Genomic DNA, 22,580 nt, shown 5'->3' with positions numbered 1-22,580 from the left:
TCTATTAAATAAAACAACAGATAACAAACAAATTATTTAATCAAGTAGGCTTAATGCTAAGATACATTTTCCCGTTAATATTCTGTTTGACAGGGTTAATTCTCTTCAATATCTGCGTCATAGTCTCCACCAAACGTTCGCTAGAGACTCCGGTGCGTTTGGACTTGAATTTAGTTAGAAGTTCCGTAGTAGTCATTGGTTTACGAGTTAAGTAACGTCGTACTGCTTCTTCTGTCACGCCGCATTCGCTGTAAGAAAAAAATCGAATAAGTTATTAGGAACAATTTACCTGTCCTCATTAACATGGAATGTTTACGGCCCTGAATAATTATTTCGGCTGATCAAAGTCAGTCATAATCATTTATTCATATAGGTAACACAATGTACACTTATGAACGTCAAAAAAAAAAGAAATACATATTAAATTTTACATTTGCTGCCAGTTCTAAAATCAAGGTCGTAGAACCATAGAACAATAACAATAGAATCGCCAAGTTTTTTGTTTTACACAATGTTTGTAAGGAGCTGCAACCATTACACCATGTTCCACATGAGTTCTTAGGTAATTAATAGTTTATGAATAAAAATAAATTATAAACAAAGGTTTGCCTCTATTAGCATGAGGCATGGTGAAATAGGAGCACGCACAATACAGTCTCGTGGGAACAACTTAGTCGAAATAAAGAATTAAGTCTGACCAGTCACCATAAGTAGCACCCGTTCACGAGTATAACGCATGGACGCCGCGACAAGCAATGACATTTAAGCTTGCATGAAGATCCTTGAAATCTTGGGTACATCACACGTATTTGTATACTAAAGAATGAATGCAAGAAAAATATATCTAACGATTCTATTGTATAATTTCTTGGAGCACGTTTAAAATTCTAAACCTCAGCAATCTTCACACATTAATTCAATTAGCTGTTTTACAATTAATTGAAGTCATACCCACGGTACGCGTTACATAGATTTTTTATCCTCTCTATAAAACCGGGCCAGGGCTATACGAGCGTAAGACTCGCCTGTTGTTAAGGAATACCGCGCCCATAGACGCTCACATTGCCGTAAGGCAAGCAAATGCGTTGCCGGCTTTAAAAAAATGTGTGCGTGTACTAGTGTACACACGTAAGAAGTGAAACTTCTTTATGACCTTATTTTTCGAAAAATGATCTACTATTTGCAACTTTACAGAAATTGGTTAAATAAAGTTAAGTAAGATAAAGTTTTAGGTTTAACTTAGACAAAAGGCTTCTATTATCATAGACATGAATACAAATAATACCTTAATTTTACCTTATTACTACTAGGCTTATTACAGAATTTTATTAATTGTAATATAATTATTTATATATTATTCATTATATATTTTTGTTAATAATGGCTTGGAATCTATTCGAATCAACCGTGGTAGGGACAAGAAAAATATGGTGAGTAACGGAAAAATGTGACGGTAATTTTTTTTCAAATCCGATAAAGAAGTTTCACTTCAAAAATGGTAGGTTTTTTTCTCTTTTTTATATTATACGTAATATAGGTAATAGCGATATACACTACTCCACATACTCACCTATAGGTTGAATCAAGTTTAGCTCGTTTAGTTGGCGGTTGGTTAGCGGAACTGGCATTAGCAGCGGCCACAGCCGCCTGAGCAGCGCTGGGCACGGGGGTACCAGCGCGGGACGTACTGGCGCTACCCGCTGCACTTGCTATAAAAATAGGCTTTATTGTACTTGGAGATGAATTAACATAAGTTGTAGAAATATCGTGTCAACCTTCAAAAAACTTTATATACAATATTTTAGTATCCAAACTAAATTAGTCATTATTTATTTGTTATATAAAATGTTTTTTTTTTTAATTTTCTTCGTGCATGCTGTGTTAGCTATTGTGCCCTTTTAATGTTAATAGAAGCAAAATTTAGTTATGTATAAGTAACTCCTGTGAGTTGATAAATACAAAGGCTGTTGTAGGCTTTGGCCTTAAAAATAAATTAAAGGAATTCCAATATGGCCTATCGGTAGCGTAACTATACCACCTGGGGCCCGTGGAAATTTCTTTTGATGGGGCCCAATCAGTAAAAATCGTCACGATGTACTCAGTTTAATTTTAATAAACTTCGAGATTTTCAGCGTACTCAATTACACGATAATAACTCTTCTCTTAGGCAAGAGGGAATGGTCTGTAGTCCCCACGCTAGCCCAATGCGTATTGCATTCATCCATAGATCATAATATTTTAATACATTCATCATCTATTCGCTAGTTTTTCAGTGAGGGAAACGTGAGGAAACCTGCATACATTTACAAATCAAAATATAAAAAAATTTGAACTCGCGGCCTCATAGGTAGGGGCCCTCTTGGGTCGGGGCCCGTGGCATTTTGCCAGCCCTGCCACCCTATTGTTACGCCACCTTTTGCTGTTCAACTAATAATGCATCAGGGAATTTTATTTATTAAGATATTAATTCTTTTATAAAATTATCATATTAATTGTTATTTAATAAAAAAAAATGTGAAATATTTTAGCTTCTCGCTTTATATAATAAAAAAGGATAAATTTACGTAAAAAATAATACACAAGACTGCGGTTATTTGGTTATAGTCTATTTAATTTAAAAACTGATTTTTGAGTTTGACCCCTTCCACTTCACTTAATAAGTTTCGCAAAGCGATATTAAAAATGTTGCAATAATTAATTAATTATATTTCTCCCTTTTTTAATAATATATTTATAGTATTGAACTATTATTTTAGTAATAGTTTTTAAGTACGGCGTACTGTGTTTGCCTGTTAAAATGTGTATTTTTTTCTTAATTAGCAAGTAGGTGGTCTTCTGTGTATGATCATAGAAATCTTATTTTAGTTACCTTTATCCGTATGGCTTTTACTCTTCTTGGGCTTCTTGCTGTTTGAAGTGCTCTCCGGGTCTGTATCAGAGTCTGAGCTGAACTCTGTTTCAGATTCTGGAAAAGTAGTTATTTATTTATTGTATAAACAATGTTGTTTCTAACGTAATACCACGAAGGTATTATATACGAGTATGCTCTAATATCAAAGAAAAATACTCAATACATTTTCGTCATCGGCGACTTCAAGAAAAGGATGGCTACATCATCTCACAATGTGCAAGAAAGAGTGAAAAACTCGCGCGCATAAAATAAACGTAAGGATTTTGATTTGAGAATGTTGAACAATGTAATATGGGGCAGTAAATTATTCGTTACGACATAGATAGTTAAATTAAACAAAACTATAATTTTCCATATTTAAATGAGATTTTTATATATATTTATATCAGAGTTTGACGTAACTTTAAGTAATAAAAAATATATCAAAAATAACTTAATACTTAGCAAAAACTGAACATTGAACTCACCCTTCTTTTCATCCGGTTTCTTCTTCTTCTTGGTGAGTTTACTGGCTCTCTCCTCACCTTCCTTTGTATGTTCATCTTCTTGTTCAGACTCTTGTTTCTGCTCTTCGTCTTCTTCACTATCCTCGTCAGATCCAAGGAGTTTTCTGAAAATTATAATATTATTATGAAACATTGTATTTTTTTTACGTAAAATGTATGTAATAATAAAAATATATAATAATGAAAATTGTTTGTGATATCAGCGTATTCCACCGAATAGTGAATTGTGTGTAGATTTGTGTGTGTGTTTATTTACTATACATCAGTTTATCATACATTGTTGTTGTTTCGTCGTATTATTTTTTTGTGTTGTGCATTTGTTAATAGTTAGTGCAACCAAATTAATAAAAAAATTTTTTTTAAGTTGAAACAGAAATAAAGATCTATTACCATAACAGTAGTATTTTAATATACACTCAAAACCATTTACGACGTCATCGTTTGAAATCGGCTGAGTTCTATGTATATATATGTAGGTACTTAATAACAACGTCAGCGGCTGTTACGACTTTCGGTTTTTACGACCAAATAGGAGTAGTCCCTTCGACGTCGTTATAAAAAAAATGACTGTATTTTTTTATATCTATTAAAATTCAATTAGGAGAAACAGGACGTTAATAAAACAATAATAAATTATGGAAAGGATCTTAAACTCGAATGGGAAATGGGTCCTTTTCTGAAAACAAGCTAGCCTTTTATTTGACAAAATTTTCACTGTATTTTCGTCACTATAATTTGAATTTGATTTACACTTCGGTCTAAGTAACACGTGGTTGGTTATGCTAACACCAAAAATTAAAAAAGTAGAAATAATTGAATTTCATGGTAATTCGTTTACTACAAAATAAATTAAATTTATACTTTAGCATCAATAACACGTGGTAATCATGATATTGAACTGTAGCTTATATGAGACGTTTGTCGGTTTACCATAGCAGTGCCATCTATTGATTATTTACTCAATCCAGTCGAAAAGTATTGACATCTGTTAGAATCTTTTGCAGTTAACAGATAATTGTGACTGTCAATTAATTATAGACAATTAATTTGCAATAAAATAAAATTGCGACTATAATTAAAAATCTAAGCAATCCTATCTCTTAAGTTGGACCAGACTGCTCACGGTGTGCCAATTTAATTTAAAATCGGTTAAGTAGTTTAGGAGTGACACACATCGTGACAGGAGATTTATATATATAGTAAAAATTCAAATATGTTTACCTTAGGGCATCTTCTTCGGCGACGCCTTTCAGTTCTTTATTTGCTTTGGTCTCATGATCTGACTCACTGAAAGAAGACATAAATTACGATTACTTTTATATATAAGTCTTGATTGTGTTGGATCATAATTGGATCAATGGTAATTTAATGGAACCTGAAAATTAGTTTTTATTTCTTTTGTAGTATTGAAGGTTGTAACCGTTGTACTTTATAAATTCTACAGAAACAATGAGTTTTTCGAATCTTTTGGAAGACAATCACAGTCTCGAGTATCTTCGGGTGTCAAACCAGAAAGCAATTACAATATGATTTTGTATACCTATCAGATGAGTCTGATATATAATCTCTTTCTCGACCTTCTTCATCCCCATCGTCACTCTCTTCGAACGCCTCATCTTCTACTTTCTTCTTCTTTTTTGGTACAGCACCTATAACATAAATTATTTATTAAAATAAAGAAAACTTACTAAAATATGTTATCTCCGTAGAGCTATATAAAAAAAGATAGATCCAGGCGATCCAGGGCTCAGGAGGTCAAGTGCTTAGGTAATATGTTGAATTAAAATACTCCATATTACAAATATAACGTCTTTTTTGGGTATAAATCGGTGTTCTCGATACCTTCTAGAGGAACAAATTTTAATTGTGCTCACGGAATTCTGTCATTTTTGTCTGAAGTGAAACTTCTTTATCGGTGTTGAAAAAAAATTACCGTCACATTTTTCTGTTACGCGTCATCTTTTACTTGTCCCTACCACGGTTGATTCGAAGAGAACTTTTTCCAGCAGCGTAGGGATAGCATGTCGTTTAACAATTATAGTAATAACTCTATTACAATTAATGAAATTCTGTAATAATCTTAGAAATAATAAATAAAATGAAATAATTCTATTATTGTATTCATGTCTATGATAATAGCCTTTTGTTAAACTTTAACTTTAATTAACATATTTCTGTGAAGTTGCATATAGTAGATCATTTTACAAAAAATAAGATCATAAAGAAGTTTCACTTCTTTCGTGTGTACACTAGTACACGTACAATTTTGTTTTATGTGAATATAAGTCAGTACAACTCATTTAGTAATATTTTGAAGTTATACTTCTTTAGGGGCGATGCGTCAGGAAAAATGATGAGAGTAAATTTTTACGATGGGCGCGCATTCCGTCACCAAAAACCGACACCCTGAAGTTAGCTATAGTCAACATTTAAGTTTTTTCAATTGTTAGTGTCGTTTTTTCTACAAACCTTGAATAAAATTTGTGAAACGGTTGTTTATCTTATAACGCCAAAGACGTATAACTTCTAACATATGTACAGACACGTTTTTGTTTATTCCATTAGTTTCGCACGTGTATTAACTAACAATTCCGCATTACAAATTGAAAATACTTATAATCCCTTTCAATTCGAATATAATTTTAGTCTCTTTACTATAAATAAAGTTTAAAAATAAAATTAATTAATTTTTTTAAAGTGGATCTTGAGGGAACTGTAGGCGTACCTTACCTTTTTTGGGTTTTTTCTTAGTACCGGAATCACTATCTTCTTTCTCTTTGTCACCTGCTTCTGAGCCTGAAGAGTCATCATCCGAGTCTATCCATTCATCCATATCGGAGATTTTTAATTCTGAAAGTAAAATTTTATATCATGAATTCACCTTAAAGTTAGTAAGCAAGCATACATTACTAGTATGTACAAGTACTCTTAGAATTTCCATACTTCAATTTAACAGTTACTAATACCACTAGATATCTATAGCTAATCTATTGCTTTTTTCAAAATCTTGTGACAAATAACAATATCAGGGTGTCACTTTGACAATTTACTTTGATAAATAAATACAGATTTTTTGTTTTGAAATTGCTATTGTGTGGTATGGCTTAATACCTTTTTTAGATTTGGAAGTTTTAGTTTTCTTCTCATCTGGATCCTCTTCATCTTGCGCGTCATCTCCCCGCATGCGTTTCCGGAACATCAACGAGAAGTAGTTTATTACTTTGTTGCGTCTGAAAAGTAGTGTCTTTAGAAAAAAAAAATTACCGGTGCTGCAATAATAGACAAAAAGTTCATTCAAAAAGGCAACATTATGTTGAAACATATTCATACATTTTAAATAAAAATGTGATATTCAAATGAAATTACATCAAACTTGTTTTGAAAAAATAAAAAAAAAAGATGTTTAAATTACCATAGAGATTACACAGACAAATCAAGTCAATCCATAACAAAAACATTCAGAATCTTTTATGTCAGCAACAAAGTTTACCTGAAAAGGACTTAGGACATTGACACCAGCATATAAGCAAATCTTTTTCTATTGGTGATTTTATGAAGAATAATTTACACAAACTCTGACCTTCCAAATTCCTGCTCAGCTTCTTCAGCTGATAGAGCTTTGTACCTTTGTATTGGCTGGAAGTTGTACCTGCAAAAAATATGCAATTATCATACACAAATTCTAGTCAATTATTACTAGTTTAGTAATAGACTTGGGTTAATTGATAGTAATTTATATTTTGTTACCTCAAATCTTATAAGGTAAGAGGTAATCAATATTTGTATCTGTTTCATAAAATATATAAATAAACATTAAAAGGAAGTACCATTCTTGTAGTGGATATGCATCAATTGCACCATCAGCTGCATGAGTAAACACATAGTATGCAGTATTTTCCGATACACCACCTTCACGAATTCCTTTGAACCTAGAATTAATAATTTTCCATGTATGCGTTTTCAATGTATTTCATTTACTATTAAAATAGTAGCTATATTGTTATAACACTTCTCCCAAGGCAAATGCACATAATTAATAGTGGTAACATGAGGTATAAATATACTTCTAGCACATAATTTTTGATATTAATACTTACTTTTTCCCAGTCTTCCCACCCACTTTTAATATCCATGGTTGATCTTCTGGTTTATATTTACGAGATATAATTCCAAACTTCTTTCTTCTTGCTTCTTCTCTTAATCCTCGTCCATATTCTGAGCCTGCACCGTATCTACAAAAGACTATAATAAGAGTAGGCTATATTTATATATTTTTGTGTTCACAGAAAAATATATCATCCAAAATCACTACATTTATTCCTGTTCTAAAATGAAATAAATAAACAAGTATGGTAAATCTATTATTGTAAATTTCACATACACTCCTTGATTGACTTTGTATTACTTATGCAGTGTGTGATGGCAAAATTTTAGATAAAATATCAAGTTAATTTAAACATTTAAGCCACACACATGGCCTCATATCTTACACGGCTAACAAAATATTACAAATTAAAAAAATATTTACTTAGGCATATCTTCATCTATTCCCTTGTATTCCTTGATGTTATTCTCTCGTTCCATTTTGACATGTGTCCATTTAGCAAAATCTACATTCAGAGTTGCATTGAAACGCATAACATGGTATTTCTTCTGTCCGTCTTTAGGCACTCTGATTTTGAACTCCTGCACTGATGCCGATTGCTGTTAAAGTTCAAAAAAAAGATCTTTTAAGAACTTATGAATTAAGTGTCAAAATATTATGTTTAGCCTCTACATAAATTATTTTAATATCACGTATCGTTTGGTATGTCGACGTAAAAGGCCAGTTTTCAACTATTTTTATTTAATTTAAATTAAGCAACACGTTATAGGTCATACTTACCGAAGCACCTGCTATTGGAGCATTCATATTGAAGAATAAATTATCTAGCTAGGAAGTTATAATTCTTAATCCTTATAAAAGGAAAATATTAATATTGTATCATAAATATTATTTAATATAATACTAAGTTTCTAGTTTTAATCACAGAAAACTTTTACACAATCATAATTAGAATAGAGTTCACTCTTCACACGACAGCAAACTTTACAGTATACATCTGTTGATGATTGTTCAAACTTCAAATGAAGTCTGTCAAATATAAGGTGTTTGCGTCAACGACCTATGACAAGAGGTGTAATATACGGGCAAAACCTCCTATTTAGTAGCAAGAAATCTGCAAATTCAATCTTGACTATACTCTATATTATATTATAGTCAAATCGATACACATAGTCTGTCTTAACTGCTGTTTTAAATTTTTAATGTGTGCATATTTGCTTATTCGTAACATAAAACATATATATTACACCAAATAAGAAAAATGGGTAAAAAGAAAAACAAAAATAAAATAAGTGGCGCTGTAAAAACTGCAGCGAAAACTGAGAAAAAACTTGCAAGCAAACTAAAAAAGGAGCTCGCTGACTTGGGTGAGGTTAGAAATTTATAAACAAAACATTAAAAATTTGATTATATTCAGGTAGACGCATTAAAATTCAATCACAGTGCAATTATGTTGTAGCCAATGTTTTTATGTATACAAAAGTTGCATGCAATATTTTCGTTTACCTGACAGTCGGCTATATTTGCAGGAAGATATATCGAAAGTCATCGCAGAAATTGAAAGAGAAGAAGCTAAAAGGGCAGCAGCTTCTGAAAAAATTCTAACTGCGCCGCCATCACCTAGAGCCTATGCTTCACTATCACAACATCCAACTAATAATGAGCTTATTATGTTTGGAGGTGAATACCATAATGGACAGCAGGTTAGTATATAATATACCTATTGTTACTTAGTAAGAAACATTAACTTAGCTTTAATTAAATATATAATGTTTATTTTTCAGACAGAAGTATACAATGACTTGCTATTTTTTAATCCAGTAAATAATTCATGTAGACAAGTGAAGGCACCTGGGGCACCACCACCTCGTAGTGCACACCAGGCTGTAGCAACACCGGCGAACAAGTAAACATCATTTTAATGACTGTTTATAGACAAGAATGTTGTATTCTTGTTTTAATTATATATAATATATACACATATATAACACAAATTATAGTTACTATAAAATGCTCTCATGTTAAAATTATACTTTTATTTTAGGGGAGAGTTATGGGTATTTGGTGGTGAGTTCACAAGTCCCACAGAAACACAATTCTATCATTATAAAGATTTGTGGTGCTTTTTGCTGTCTGAAAAGAAATGGGAAAAAGTATGAACATCTACTTTATTTAAAATGTGCACATCTACAATAGTAATAATAATATATGCTTTCTTAGGTTGTATCACCAAATGGTCCATCTCCACGTTCTGGGCATAGAATGGTACTTTTAGGTAGAAAGCTGTGTATCTTTGGAGGTTACTCGGATGATGGGAGAGAGTGCCGTTATTTTGATGATATATACACATTCTGTTTGGACACAAGACAGTGGGCAAAGTTGGCCCCGAATGGAAGGGGACCATGTCCCAGATCAGCTTGTGTCATGCTACCAGTGGGAAATGATGGGGTAAGTTTCCCTTTGTAGTTATTTTGGTTAAATACTTTTTTAACATGGGGAAATCTCATTTCAGCATATATTTCTCTGATAATGTTTGACATTGGCTAGTGTCATTCCTCTGTGATGTTTAGGCTAAATGACTTGCTGAGAATTGAACCCAGAACCTCTGAGTAATACATCTCATGTATTACTACTTTAGATGCATGAGAGGATACATTGTATATAAGCAACCCTTCACAGGGATAACCATCATCCATAAACTAACATCTAGATTTTAATGCAAACTGCAATTAATTTTGTGCAGTAGCTTGTGAGTGTATCGCGAACAGAGACATGGATTTTTTTTTAATACAATAAAAACTCGGACTTATCATTTTTTTCTAGAACTTTATCATATATATTTCTATTAGTAAAAGATTTATTTTCAAAATCAGTTTAGTAGGTCCATAGATTACCTCCTACAACCTTACAAAGCTTACTTGTTTATAACATTACTAATAAAAGGAATATATATATATTATGCAAGGTAGAAGTTAGTTCTTTATTGTCTATTTATTAAAAATATGCAATAGCAGATTCTAATCGCAATGTCAAGATAAATGTTTTGTCCATGAATTGGTGCATCTAACATAACAAAAAAATCATTTTAGATAATAGTGTATGGTGGTTTCTCTCGCGTAAGAGAGGGTCGAACGGAGAGAACGTATACACATACAGACATGTTCAAACTTAGCTGTAAAGGATCTGGTTGGTCATGGCGCTCACTGTCCGGTGGAACAAGCGCACGCGCAGGTCAAGCCGCTGCAGTTAATATGCACACTAATAGAGGATATGTGTTTGGGGGTGTCTGTGTAAGTATGAAATGTCTACTAGTAACTGTATTATCTATAAAGAGACTAAATATTTCACTATTACCTAATTTCGAATATTAATAATGCTTTATAAACGGATTTTAGGTAACCAGTAAATAGTCTTAGATATAAATACTATAGTATCTTAAAAATATGTTTACAAAACAGATACACTACACCAAAGTAAAACAGTTTGCGGAAAACCATTACATGAACTTCTTTTCGCTTCGCTGTTTGTAAAGTTATTAAGACTAACGCACAGAAACCGTTTTATGTTTAGTTTATACCCTGGTCAAAATTCTGTATTATTTACCTCACATTTAAGGAATTCTGACTATCTCCGTTAAGTGTAAATATTTTAATCTCATCGTGAACCATCAAATTCAGGATGTAGAAGAGACAGAAGAGGACATCAGAGGGGATATGAGTGATGAGCTTCAAGTAATAGACTTAGAGACGTGTCGCTGGCATCCAGTTATACTCAAGACGCAACAGGCGACTCCTGCTCCCATACAAGAGAAAATGGAGGAATGTCCTGAAGAGGCAGTTACAGGTATTTAATAGTACTAAGATATATTTCAGTCTTGACTCCTCTCCAATTTATACTTTTATAATTTAAAAACGTATAACGTTCTATACACAGATAATCGATCAACTCTAGAACGTACATACTCTATCTCTTTAGCACATTTCGTACGGCGTTCTACAATGTTATTTCTCTTTGGCTTCGAGAAGGTTCTAACCTTTCCTATCTTTCGCGTATCATTCCGTCCTTGTCTCACAAGTAGAAAGTACACTATAGAAAATTCCTTCATCAAAGGGGTGTTATTTGAAAACGCCAGAAAAAGGGTTTCCTGAAAACTACCACTCGACTACACTAGGTTCTGAAACTTTCTTAACAAAATCAGCATCCTGAAATTTAGGGTTAAATTATGCAAATTAAAACTGTTTAATATGTGACAGAGCCTCTCATGAAACGGCAATAAATCACATTTCAGCTTACTGAAAGCATCTCTAACTTGTTACACCGACATACAAATTGACGATGCCGTTCAAAATATAACCTAAATTATACTTAAAAACAAGGCTTAATTTTCCAAGTTTCTATATTTAATTATTATTTTCTGACATTTTCATTAATAAGCGATATAAAAACGTTTTTTTTTCAGTGGTAACAGACGAAGTATTTACCATGAAACTTGGTGGTGCAACTAATCAAGTAGAGAGTACAGTAACTGTCGCTGCTCCGAAACTCAAATCTGGTCCCAGCCCAAGAATGTCAGCCATGATGGTCGTGCAGAGATCTACCCTCTTTGTCTACGGCGGAGTGTTGGAGAAGGATGAAAAACAATTCTACCTCGGGGATATGTATAGCTTAGGTAATCACACCTTTTAGTGAATATATTTGGTACATTGAAAAATGCTTCAGTTCTTATGAATGTTAGTAAAAATATACCTATTTAATATCTGAATTTGTGTGTTATATGTAGATCTTCACAAGTTAAACGAATGGAAGACAATTATAGAACAACCGAAGTTACCCGACTGGCTTGGTTCGGACTCTGACGACGAATCGGGTTCTGAGAGTGAAACAGAAGATTCTGAAGAAGAGTAAATGCATATTATACTACATTAATATTAAGATAAACATTTTTTAAAATTATATTTGTTTAAACAAAATGTAGTTTTATTTCAAAATATTGTTAGTAATATGTTTTTTAAGAGAAACCTTAATAATTATTATTATAATGTCAATGCATACGTATAACTTCCTAATACGAATAATTAGACGCTGTCGCACTCTATAAAATATCATATTAATTTAATATTATTTATACATTATATGTATTTAAATTTATTAAAAAATAAAACTGGAACAATTTTGATGAAATTTTTCGGGTGCATTCAAGAGGATTCGAAAATGGTTTAAATTAACACTAGGTTTTTGTACTTATAGTACGAGATCCCGAATGTAGAATTAGTGCGTTAATCGGTTATTTGCTAAAAAAACAATTTTTTATGTATATTTATAAGTAGGAGAATATATATCTACCAAGTTGCCTATCAATATTTGGCCGCTAGTATTTTTAATTGATTTTTGGGATAATAATTCATTCACTTGTTTTTGACGTAAAATATCACCTACCACCTTGTTGCGCACCTGGCCGCACCTCTTCGCAGCTAGGTGTAAACAGACATGATTTCGATACATTTATATATGTTTATAACGTACATTTATTAATTATATATCAAATTGAAGTTAATTTTTTTCTATTAATTATCAGAATATGTGGTTGCCTAATTAAAACTGGCCGTAAATTAGGGTTGCTAACTGTTGAAGATGGTAAATATATAAGGTAGAATGAAAGAGATCTAACGCGTAACATCATTTGTCAGACGAGGATAGCGATTGCCGGCTGTGCGACGCTTTTAAGTCATTGCGCATGCGTAATAATTGAAATACTTATCTATTAAGAAAAACACTTTGAATGGATTAAAGCTATGTATTATTATTAAAACTTATAATTATTCACGTAATTCTAAATGACGTGACCACGCACGCTGAAAAGCATGCGAAACGTCGATAAAAAGATTTAAAATTTAGAAGTATGTAAATAATTATAAGTTTTAATAATAATACATAGCTTTAATCCGTTCAAAAAGTGTTTTTCTTAATGTGTAAAAGCTATTAATATTTTAAATTAACAAAAGACAATACTATTTAGGCGTCGGGACGTGACGACCCCATCGCCCACTGATGAAATAACCTGTGACAGAGGTTATTTCACCAGTGCAGTCAGTCAACCCCCTTCCTAGTGGGAGTGCCATGCTGTTGCTTTCGGGCTTCAGCCAATCGGGCAGGCACGACCGGGGCAGTACCACTGTCTCACAGAAAACCGGCGTGAAGTGATACAATAGGTTCATCTTATTGTACTCGCGTTTCGTGCGGTGAGTGAGACTCCCGGAGCCCCTCAATTCCCCCCCCCCCCCCCCAGAATATGAAGATGCAGTTTAAACAGAGATTACCCCAGGGGGGTACCACACGTTTCCGCTGTGGAGAATCCCCCTCTGAGCGTCCATCATCGGAACAATCAGTATTCGGTGGTGGATGCACAGGCTGCCCTTCGTATTCTGGGGTGGGCAAAAACTGCGCAAAAAACTATAGGTTTAGTTCTCGGGGCAAACGGAAGAATTTACCGAAGGCATCCCCTTCCACGCTCTCAGTGGACTTTACCAATGTTAGGGGGCTCAACTCTAATCTTAACGCGGTTCACTTTCACCTCGAAACTGCGAAGCCGGCCTTATTCTTCCTTACTGAGACTCAGATATCCTCCCCGGCTGATACTTCCTACCTCTCCTACCCGGGGTACAAATTGGAACATTCATTTGTGCCGCGGGCGGGAGTTTGCGTGTACGTCAGAGAGGATATCTGTTCTCGTCGCCTCGGGTCGCTTGAAGGAAGGGACCTATCTAGCCTCTGGCTGCGCGTAGACTGCGATGACCATCCGCGATTCTACGCATGCCTGTATAGGTCCCATAGCGGAAATACCGAAACTGAGCGACTCATTGACCACATCCAAATGGCTACAGATTCCCTGCTCGAAGGGGTTCCTACCGCTGAAATCGTGATACTTGGCGATTTTAACGCTCACCATGCCGATTGGCTCGGTTCGGAAACCACCGATCACGCGGGAAGATCCTTTCACGACTTTGCTTTAGCTTACGACCTGTCACAAATGGTCCCTGCGATTACGCGAATACCAGATGTGGATGGTCATAAACCCTCTTTGTTGGACCTTCTGCTGACCTCACATCCGGAGACCTATCAAGTCTCTGTTGACCCGCCATTGGGTTCATCGGATCATTGTGTGGTCCGGAGTACTGTGCCTACTACGCGCCCTCCTCGGCCCCGTTTTTCGGGTTGTCGTCGTATTTGGCACTATCGGTCAGCAGATTGGGATGGGATGCGGTCTTTCTTTGCGTCCTACCCTTGGGAGTCTATGTGCTTTTCGTCGGAAGCTCCAGATTCCGTCGCTGCCTCTGTCGCCGAAGTGGTTCTACAGGGCATGGAACTTTTTATTCCATTCTCTGCGGTGCCGATCGGTGGCAAGTCACAGCCCTGGTTTAAGCGTTCTTGCAAGGCGGCATCGCGTCGAAAGCGAGAATGCTTTAATGCATGGGCGGAAGCGGCGATATCTCGTGATGCCAATACCAGCGAACATAAAAAAGCATATAACTCAGCCTCCAGGTCCTTCAAACGGGAAATCGCTAAGGCAAAGTCAGAGCACATCGCCAGATTTGGCGAGAGATTGGCCCAACTCCCTTCTGGGACCCGAGCCTTCTGGTCTCTCGCCAAAGCTGTACAAGGGAATTTTTGTCAGCCATCGATACCACCGCTGCACAGAGAGGATGACTCGCTCGCCCACACTGCGAAGGAGAAGGCCGACCTCTTCGGCTGTCTCTTCGCGTCCAACTCGACTTTGGATGACCGGGGGAGATCACCACCGGCGATTTCGCGGTGTGATAACTCAATGCCGGAAATCACATTCCGGCAACGTGCTGTTCGCAGAGCACTATCTTCCTTGGACATTCATAAGTCGAGCGGGCCGGATGGTATCCCTCCAATTGTGCTGCGTACTTGTGCTCCTGAGTTGGCTCCGGTCCTGACGCGCCTTTTCCGGTACCTGTACTCGCTCGGCACTGTCCCGAAGTGCTGGAAGACCGCTTCGATACATCCGATCCCTAAAAAAGGCGATCGCTCTGATCCATCCAACTATCGCAATAACCTCCTTGTTCTCCAAAATAATGGAATCCATTATTAATGGCCAGCTCTTGAGTTATCTAGAGGGCCACCAGCTGATTAGCGATTATCAGTACGGCTTTCGTCGTGGTCGTTCGGCTGGTGACCTTCTAGTATACCTTACTCATAGATGGGCAGAGGCAATTGAGTCCAAGGGGGAGGCACTAGCGGTTAGTTTGGACATAGCGAAAGCCTTCGATCGGGTGTGGCACAAAGCACTGCTCTCGAAGCTTCCAGCCTACGGGCTTCCTGAGAAATTATGCGACTGGATCTCCAGCTTTCTTGCCGATCGGAGCATCAAGGTCGTCGTCGACGGAGCATGTTCCGACCTTAAACCCGTGAATGCTGGGGTCCCACAAGGCTGTGTTCTGTCCCCGACCCTGTTTCTTCTGCATATCAATAACATGTTGCAACATTCATTGCTATGCGGACGACAGCACTGGGGATACTCTTTACACTGGCCGGGCAGGTATTTCTCGGGCAGTTGTCGATGAGTACCGGAACAAACTTGTGTCTGAAGTCGAAACTCTTTTACGTGGAGTCTCGGACTGGGGTAAACTAAACCTAGTCCAATTTAACCCCAAGAAGACACAAGTTTGCGCGTTTTCCGCGAAAAAAATACCCTTTGTCGCTACTCCTCTTTTCGAAAACACTCTTCTTGAAGCCACAACCAGCATCGGAATACTTGGCGTTGACATATCGAACGACGTTCAGTTTCGCGGTCATTTGGAGTTGGCACTCCAAAAAACTTGGTGTGCTCAGCAAGGCGAGACGGTACTTCACTCCGGGCCACCGCTTGCAACTCTATAAAGCGCAAATACGGCCCCACATGGAATACTGTTCTCACCTCTGGGCGGGGGCTCCCCAGTACCAGCTCCTTCCACTTGACCGTATCCAACGAAGAGCGGTTCGAATCGTCGATGACCAATCCCTCTCCGAGCGGCTCGATCCTTTGGCGTTGCGTAGAGATGTGGGGTCACTCTGCATCTTCTACCGCATTTACCATGGAGAGTGTTCAGAGGAGTTGTTCGAATTAATACCTGCAGCTGACTTTCAGCATCGGACGTCGAGGCAAAATACAAAATTCCACCCGTATCACCTCGACGTCCGACCTTCCACGACTGAGCGTTTTTCAAGGCAATTTTTGCCGCGCACCACCGCTATGTGGAACCAGCTGGCCACTGAAGTATTTCCGAACCAATTCGACTTAGGGTCCTTCAAGAAAAGAGCGTACAAATTCTTAAAAGGCCGGCAACGCACTCGCGAGCTCTCTGGCATTGAGAGTGCCCATGGGCGGCGGTATCACTTAACATCAGGTGAGCCTCCTGCCCGTTTGCCCCCTATTTTATAAAAAAAAAAAAAAAAAACTATACTTATCTATTCTAGCGTTCTTCAAAGTGTTTACCAGAGTTTAAAAAATAAAACAACTCAATACACATGTTACCATTTTATTTACATTACGTAATATTTTTATAAAAGATTTCAAATACCTATACGTACGTATTTTTGTCATACAATACTAATTCATGATCATAACATTTATTTCATATGACAATAATTGATTCATCATACAAAGCAATAAAGTTATTACAACATAAATATGCAATCTAGAATATATTTTAAAGACAAAGCTAGATTTCTCTGATATGAGCTAATTTACGTATATCGGTAATTTCTGATTTTTTTACCGTTTATTTTAAAACAAGGCTTTCTGACAAAATTGTATCATGAATTAAAGTACGATATTTTTCTGTACCCTGTTTAACTGTAAAAAAGCTAATTCCTAAAACACAGATTACATTGAACATGTACTTATTTACATAAAATCACCGAGGGTGGTAAAACATTAATGTTGCCAACATCGAAATTCTTAATTGTAATTTTCTCGATATAATTTGACGTTTTACCATACAAGCTTATACGGTATTGCAAGCTATAAAAAGTGAAAATATAGAGCATGGCAATAATAAATGTGCAAGTTAGTTGAAATGCGAAGAATATACAGCGTTCAATTATTAAGTAGATGGCACAATATGTTGATAAAGAATTTAGTTTTTGGTCCCACACTTGCACGAATAAATATGCCTTCAAACATAATATTTGATTACATTCGTATTAGTTCATTATTGTGCGTAAAAAATGACTAATGGTATAAAGATCTTAGTTAACGCCTAGGCTACCTAAAACTCACTAAAAGACTGAAAAAGGTCTACATTGATAAGAAATTATATACAGTATGAGTTACTGGAAGCTAAATAACATATCAACGCATTAAAATAAAATGAATAAAGCAATTTTACCTAAACGTCAGTCGGTTAAACTTAGGACAAATAAAATGCAATTACAAGTAAATCGTTTTTTTTTATATTCTGTAATTACATAAAAAATACGAGGATAAAAAGAAAAGCGAATCAGTCTCAACTTATAATTAGTTTAACGACTAATGTATTTACAATTTAAAACGTTTCATATTACACCGTATTTCGCGCCAAAATATTTACATATTCCCAATTCATATCGCTTCTAAAATATGGCGCGAACTCGGCTAAGATCATACGAGGTGACGTAAAACATTCGCTATCTAACTCGATTATAATTTACATAATATTTACAAGATCATTAAATAAATACACAATTTGGCTGATTCTCTAACAACGACCTAATTTTCATTGGGATAAAGTTTATTGTCGATCACTCACCCGCGAACCTGTGGATAATCTACGCACTGAAAGCTTATAAATACGCAAAAGCCAATTTAATATAGAAAGAAGCTTGTTGTTGTCTCTGTTTAATGTGTGCTAAATGAAAGAGTAAGGTATATTCGATCGGCCTTTGAGTATTGTATAGCGTGCGTAAGACGACGTTCGCGCACTGACTTCTTGACTAGGTCTTCCGACGTACTCGCTTTTAACGGAACATGTTATAGGAGACGCTATACTATAATAAATTATTATGCTAACTCGTTAACGATATAGATATATGACAACTCAAACCCATATAACTCTTGATCTTCGTACTGAAATAGTTAGAATACATAGACTTTAAACTTACTAAACAAACTCCTTAAAGTCCTCCTTTTACTCCTTAATACCAGGACTGTATACGGAGACGTTTGACCGTAAAGCGCATTTAGTAGTAGAAATTAGAGTCAAGCCAAAATGTTTGTCATTCTATATGTTTAATTAAGTTGTCATCTAGCTACTAATTTGCGATGTTAAATGCAGACGCCGGAGTTTTAAAACAGGTCAGTAACAATAGTACCGAACCACGCGCATACAACTGGGAGGGCGTACGTAAATAGAGCTTTAGGGAGCGACGGTCTGTCTGCTGACCCTGCAACCGGTTCCTCTTGAGCGGTTTCCACCGTTTCGGTTTCGACCGGAACAATACCTGATTCGGTATGGACGCGTGGCTGAACATTATTTGTGTCTGGACTGTCGATGATCTCTGGAACGAACGGCACTTGTGGTATGGGTGGCCGGTTTTCTGGTTCCGGCTCGGTAGTCTCGATTTCTGGCTGGTGGTCGCCAGATCCTAGGAAGTTTAAAGGTATTTTTATTTACAAGGATAGAATATAGACAGGATTTAAATTCATTTTTATTTTTTTTGTATATATATATAAAAGTATCTTTGTTATTATGAAAATTATTTAAGCCAATATTCAGATTTTGACATCTCTATTCCAATAAAAGTAAGATTTTGATTTAGAATTAATGAAAATTTGTTAATATAAATATACGAAGAATTTGGAATGTATAAAGATATAATGATCATAAAAAAACCAGCGGCGCTACAACCCTTTCAGGTCCAGGCCTTTAAGTATATGTTCTCTGATCATTGCTTTTTTCTAATGCAAGTATGTGGTCAGCCTTCTGTGTTGACACACGTCGTCGACTTTTTTGGATCTAAGGCTTGCCGGTTTCCTCACGATGTTTTCTTTTACGGCACAGGAGTGTTAAATGAGCACATAGACGGAGAGTCCATTGGTTCCGCGGTTCAGACCATAGGTTTAAAGACTGATTGATATTATTAATATTAAACATATTCCATGCAATGTGTAATCTCTCTAACTCTTTTAACCTACCTTCAGGATAATCGCTATCAGGGTTCCTGTCTTCATCATCGTCATCAGGTAGATCTTCAGTGTCGTCTGTGTGGTCTCCGGAGCCGGATCCAGATCCAGCGGTTTCCACAAAGTCATCGCTGGCAGCTGCCGCTTGTAAGTCTTCAGCTGTAAATTTTAATTTCAGATGATTTCTCTTCCAACTTTTTTTTATTTCATTATTATCTCGTCGTTAACTGGTTGGCAATATAATAAAAATTTCGATTTTTATACAAAATAGGTGGTTAGGTGACCATCATGAAATCACCTAACCGTCTGGTTAAGTGATTTGAGATAGACACATACACATAAGTAAAAATCAAAATATAATTAATTCATATAGGTAACTTAATGTACCCTTATAAACGTCAAGAAAACACTAACCTGAATCCTTCCACTGTACTTCGACGCCGTTGTAAGCGTCTTTAAGTCTCGCAGTAAGAGACTTGAGAGAATCAAGTTGTGCTCTTGCAATGGCGGATGGCTGTGGAGGCGGTCCTCGAACTTCTGGGTTCGAAGCAAGCGCTGCAGTACCATCTCCTGCGGCGATTGCTGTGTACCTAAAGGAAAACAATTTACATATAAGTCCTAAGGTTCCATAAGGCAATCAAACCAAACTACTAAGTTTTATGTGAAATAAAAATTTAAATCGGATATTAATTCGAAATCGGATTTTCCGTATCAGCTCGACGTCCGTCGTTCCACAACTGAGCGTTTTGTAAGGCTTTTGCCGCGTACCACCGCTATGTGAAAGCTACCCACTGAAGTATTTCCGAACCAATTCGACTTAGGGTTCTTCAAGAAAAGAGCGTACCAATTCTTGAAAGGCCGGCAACGCACTTGCAAGCCTTATGGCAATTTGAGTGTCCATGGGCGGCGGTATCACTTAACATCTGGTGAGCCTCCTGCCCGTTTACCTCCTATTACATAAAAATAAAAAAAATAGGAATTGTATCTACAAGGTGAGCCTGCAAATAAGTAGTATGTCTATGTCAGTTATACTGATTAAATCAAAAACTTTTTTTTAACTTTTGCATACAAAGTAAATATGTTGATAAAACTTACGTAGCCACATGCGTTCCGTTGAAACAAGGCGCTGACGTAATACTTGTAGAGGCACAAAGCAACGCTGGCAGATGCGCCCAGTAGCGACGCGAACTACGTACGCGTGCACGCGTTTCACGTACTAAACGTTCTAACGCGGGACCGCCTTCTGCGCCTGAAATACCAGTACAAATTAAAATCTTTATTCGTAATTCATAATTCTGACTGAAGAATCATATGAATACAGTCCTTTATCGAAATGACCTGCTACATAATTCATTATAATAAATTCTTGAAATTATATTTGGAACATAACAGCTGGATTGTTTTACTAATGCAATAACCTAGGGGTAATAATAAGGCCTCATATTAATGACTCGTGATTGACCTATTGATTGGACTTTTATAGTAACAGGAAAATATGAAAAAAAAACACATAATTATAAAACATGTATATTCTCAAATTCCTTACCATGACTCTCCTCAACTTTGGTTGCAACTGGCTTCTTCTTCTTCGAGCCACGTTTTCCATCGAACTCGAACGCTCTAAAGTCGATATCTCCTGCCTCTGCATCTCTCTTTTCTCTTTCATGTTGCTCGAACTGCTGCAAGCTTATATCTCCTTTCATATACTGAAGGAACCGAGATCTCGATTTTGCTTGTTCCTTCAACTCTTCCGTCGCTTTACGAATATCCTCCGGGGTCCGGAGGCTTATTAGCGACGGGTCGTTATTCACAACGGTTTCCAATGACGTTTCTATAACGAAATCGTCCACGTCGTTCGACTTATTCCAGTCGAAGTCTGGTATGGAGCGAGCGAAACGTCTAGCTCTGTCTGGCGCGAAGAATGGGCCGGTACTGCCACCCGAACCGCCTAAGACCGGCTTACCGCAACCAGAAAAGATCTTCTGGGATATCTCTTGGTTGTGCTCCTGGAAGCTCATGATTGCTTCAGATATTTTGATGTCGATTGGACCAACCACCATGGCTATGTTGAATGGACCAAGAAGACGGTCAGCCACTTTTTCAACGGCATCTGGAAAGGATGCGTTTAAATTATTATCAATCCAAACAACAAGTTCTTAGTTTACATTTCTTAATATTAGTATTAGTTGTTAGTATAAGTTTTAAAAAAAATAGTCTTTTTTAGTGGTCTAGTTTTTGTATGGCCCCTTTTAGGGTAAAAGCCTCCTCCATATTTTAAATATGTTAATATAACTAAAATATGTTAACATAACTTTAAATTATTAACAGACAATTAATTAACAAAGCAGGAGAAAAACATTCAAAAGCGAAACAGAGGAGACGCATAATATGTTTATTTTAGCTACAATATCGCTATTAATACAGTTTTAAAAAGAAAAATATTGAGAGATACTGACCAACATAAGCATCCCATTGCTCGCTCAAATCTGCATGTGCAGGCAGACACCCTCGAATGACGTTGTGGCAATATCTACTACAGGCGAGAGTCGCATCGCCCGCGCAGCCGCCACAGAAGCGAAGTTTCGCCCACGCTAATATACATTCTTGCTTTACACCCACCTGGAAACGAAGGGGAATAAATTATAACTCAAACTCAAAATATATAGAAACAAGTACACTTATGAACGTCAAAAATAAGTTAAATTACCTGTAAATATACATTTACTACCAGATTACAAGCAAAAGTACACAACATAAAGTAATGCCTGTGTTTGAAGTGAAGGATAAAAAAACATAGTGAAATAAAGTTAATTGTTAGGTTTGTTATAAGTAATTTGTATATCCTTTTGATACCTGCATAGAGGAAAAGTTCAGCGGTAACACTTACTAACACAC

At 36.2% G+C, this 22,580-nt stretch overlaps 3 protein-coding genes across 3 annotated transcripts in view; 1 reads left to right on the top strand and 2 right to left on the bottom strand.

Annotated features, from left to right (window-relative positions):
- Positions 1–21: 21 nt before the first annotated feature.
- Positions 22–8,512, bottom strand: LOC123708926 (general transcription factor IIF subunit 1). Its single transcript, XM_045659944.1, has 13 exons — positions 8,303–8,512; positions 7,946–8,121; positions 7,515–7,649; positions 7,245–7,346; positions 6,998–7,066; positions 6,529–6,647; positions 6,148–6,267; positions 4,958–5,066; positions 4,639–4,704; positions 3,379–3,521; positions 2,870–2,965; positions 1,571–1,709; positions 22–248 (listed from the first exon to the last, which is right to left on the bottom strand). Exons 1-13 carry the CDS (start codon positions 8,327–8,329, stop codon positions 41–43), a joined length of 1,509 nt encoding a protein of 502 aa, XP_045515900.1. The 5' UTR covers positions 8,330–8,512; the 3' UTR covers positions 22–40.
- A 129-nt stretch (positions 8,513–8,641) lies between these two features.
- LOC123708970 (kelch domain-containing protein 4) lies at positions 8,642–12,486 on the top strand. Its single transcript, XM_045660026.1, has 9 exons — positions 8,642–8,894; positions 9,052–9,225; positions 9,307–9,428; positions 9,567–9,675; positions 9,743–9,970; positions 10,612–10,812; positions 11,200–11,365; positions 11,982–12,191; positions 12,303–12,486. The coding sequence occupies exons 1-9, from the start codon at positions 8,784–8,786 to the stop codon at positions 12,425–12,427; spliced, it is 1,446 nt and encodes a 481-aa protein (XP_045515982.1). The 5' UTR covers positions 8,642–8,783; the 3' UTR covers positions 12,428–12,486.
- Positions 12,487–17,063: 4,577 nt separating this feature from the next.
- Positions 17,064–22,580, bottom strand: part of LOC123708166 (glypican-6) — a 67,155-nt gene continuing 61,638 nt past the window's right edge. The window contains exons 6-11 of the mRNA XM_045658707.1: positions 22,142–22,304; positions 21,232–21,795; positions 20,781–20,934; positions 20,100–20,275; positions 19,698–19,844; positions 17,064–19,147 (exon numbers count right to left, since the gene is read on the bottom strand). Of these exons, the coding sequence (XP_045514663.1) occupies positions 18,849–19,147; positions 19,698–19,844; positions 20,100–20,275; positions 20,781–20,934; positions 21,232–21,795; positions 22,142–22,304 (1,503 nt within the window). The 3' untranslated portion in view covers positions 17,064–18,848. The remainder of the gene's footprint in view (positions 19,148–19,697; positions 19,845–20,099; positions 20,276–20,780; positions 20,935–21,231; positions 21,796–22,141; positions 22,305–22,580) is intronic.

This window comes from Pieris brassicae, chromosome 4 (assembly GCF_905147105.1).
Source record: "Pieris brassicae chromosome 4, ilPieBrab1.1, whole genome shotgun sequence".
Taxonomy (NCBI): domain Eukaryota; kingdom Metazoa; phylum Arthropoda; class Insecta; order Lepidoptera; family Pieridae; genus Pieris; species Pieris brassicae.
This window is presented reverse-complemented; position numbering and strand designations above follow the sequence as displayed.

What these genes read in the sequence shown, in the direction of transcription:
- LOC123708970 (XM_045660026.1), top strand. Translation starts at nt 8,784, where the DNA reads ATGGGTAAAAAGAAAAACAAAAATAAAATAAGTGGCGCTGTAAAAACT. An exon ending in AATACCATAATGGACAGCAG is followed by an intron (nt 9,226 to 9,306) that starts GTTAGTATATAA and finishes TTTATTTTTCAG; the next exon opens with ACAGAAGTATACAATGACTT. An exon ending in CGGGGATATGTATAGCTTAG is followed by an intron (nt 12,192 to 12,302) that starts GTAATCACACCT and finishes TGTTATATGTAG; the next exon opens with ATCTTCACAAGTTAAACGAA.
- LOC123708926 (XM_045659944.1), bottom strand. Translation starts at nt 8,329, where the DNA reads ATGAATGCTCCAATAGCAGGTGCTTCG. An exon ending in ATAGATGAAGATATGCCTAA is followed by an intron (nt 7,650 to 7,945) that starts GTAAATATTTTT and finishes AGTCTTTTGTAG; the next exon opens with ATACGGTGCAGGCTCAGAAT. An exon ending in TAAGAAAAAACCCAAAAAAG is followed by an intron (nt 5,067 to 6,147) that starts GTAAGGTACGCC and finishes TTTATGTTATAG; the next exon opens with GTGCTGTACCAAAAAAGAAG.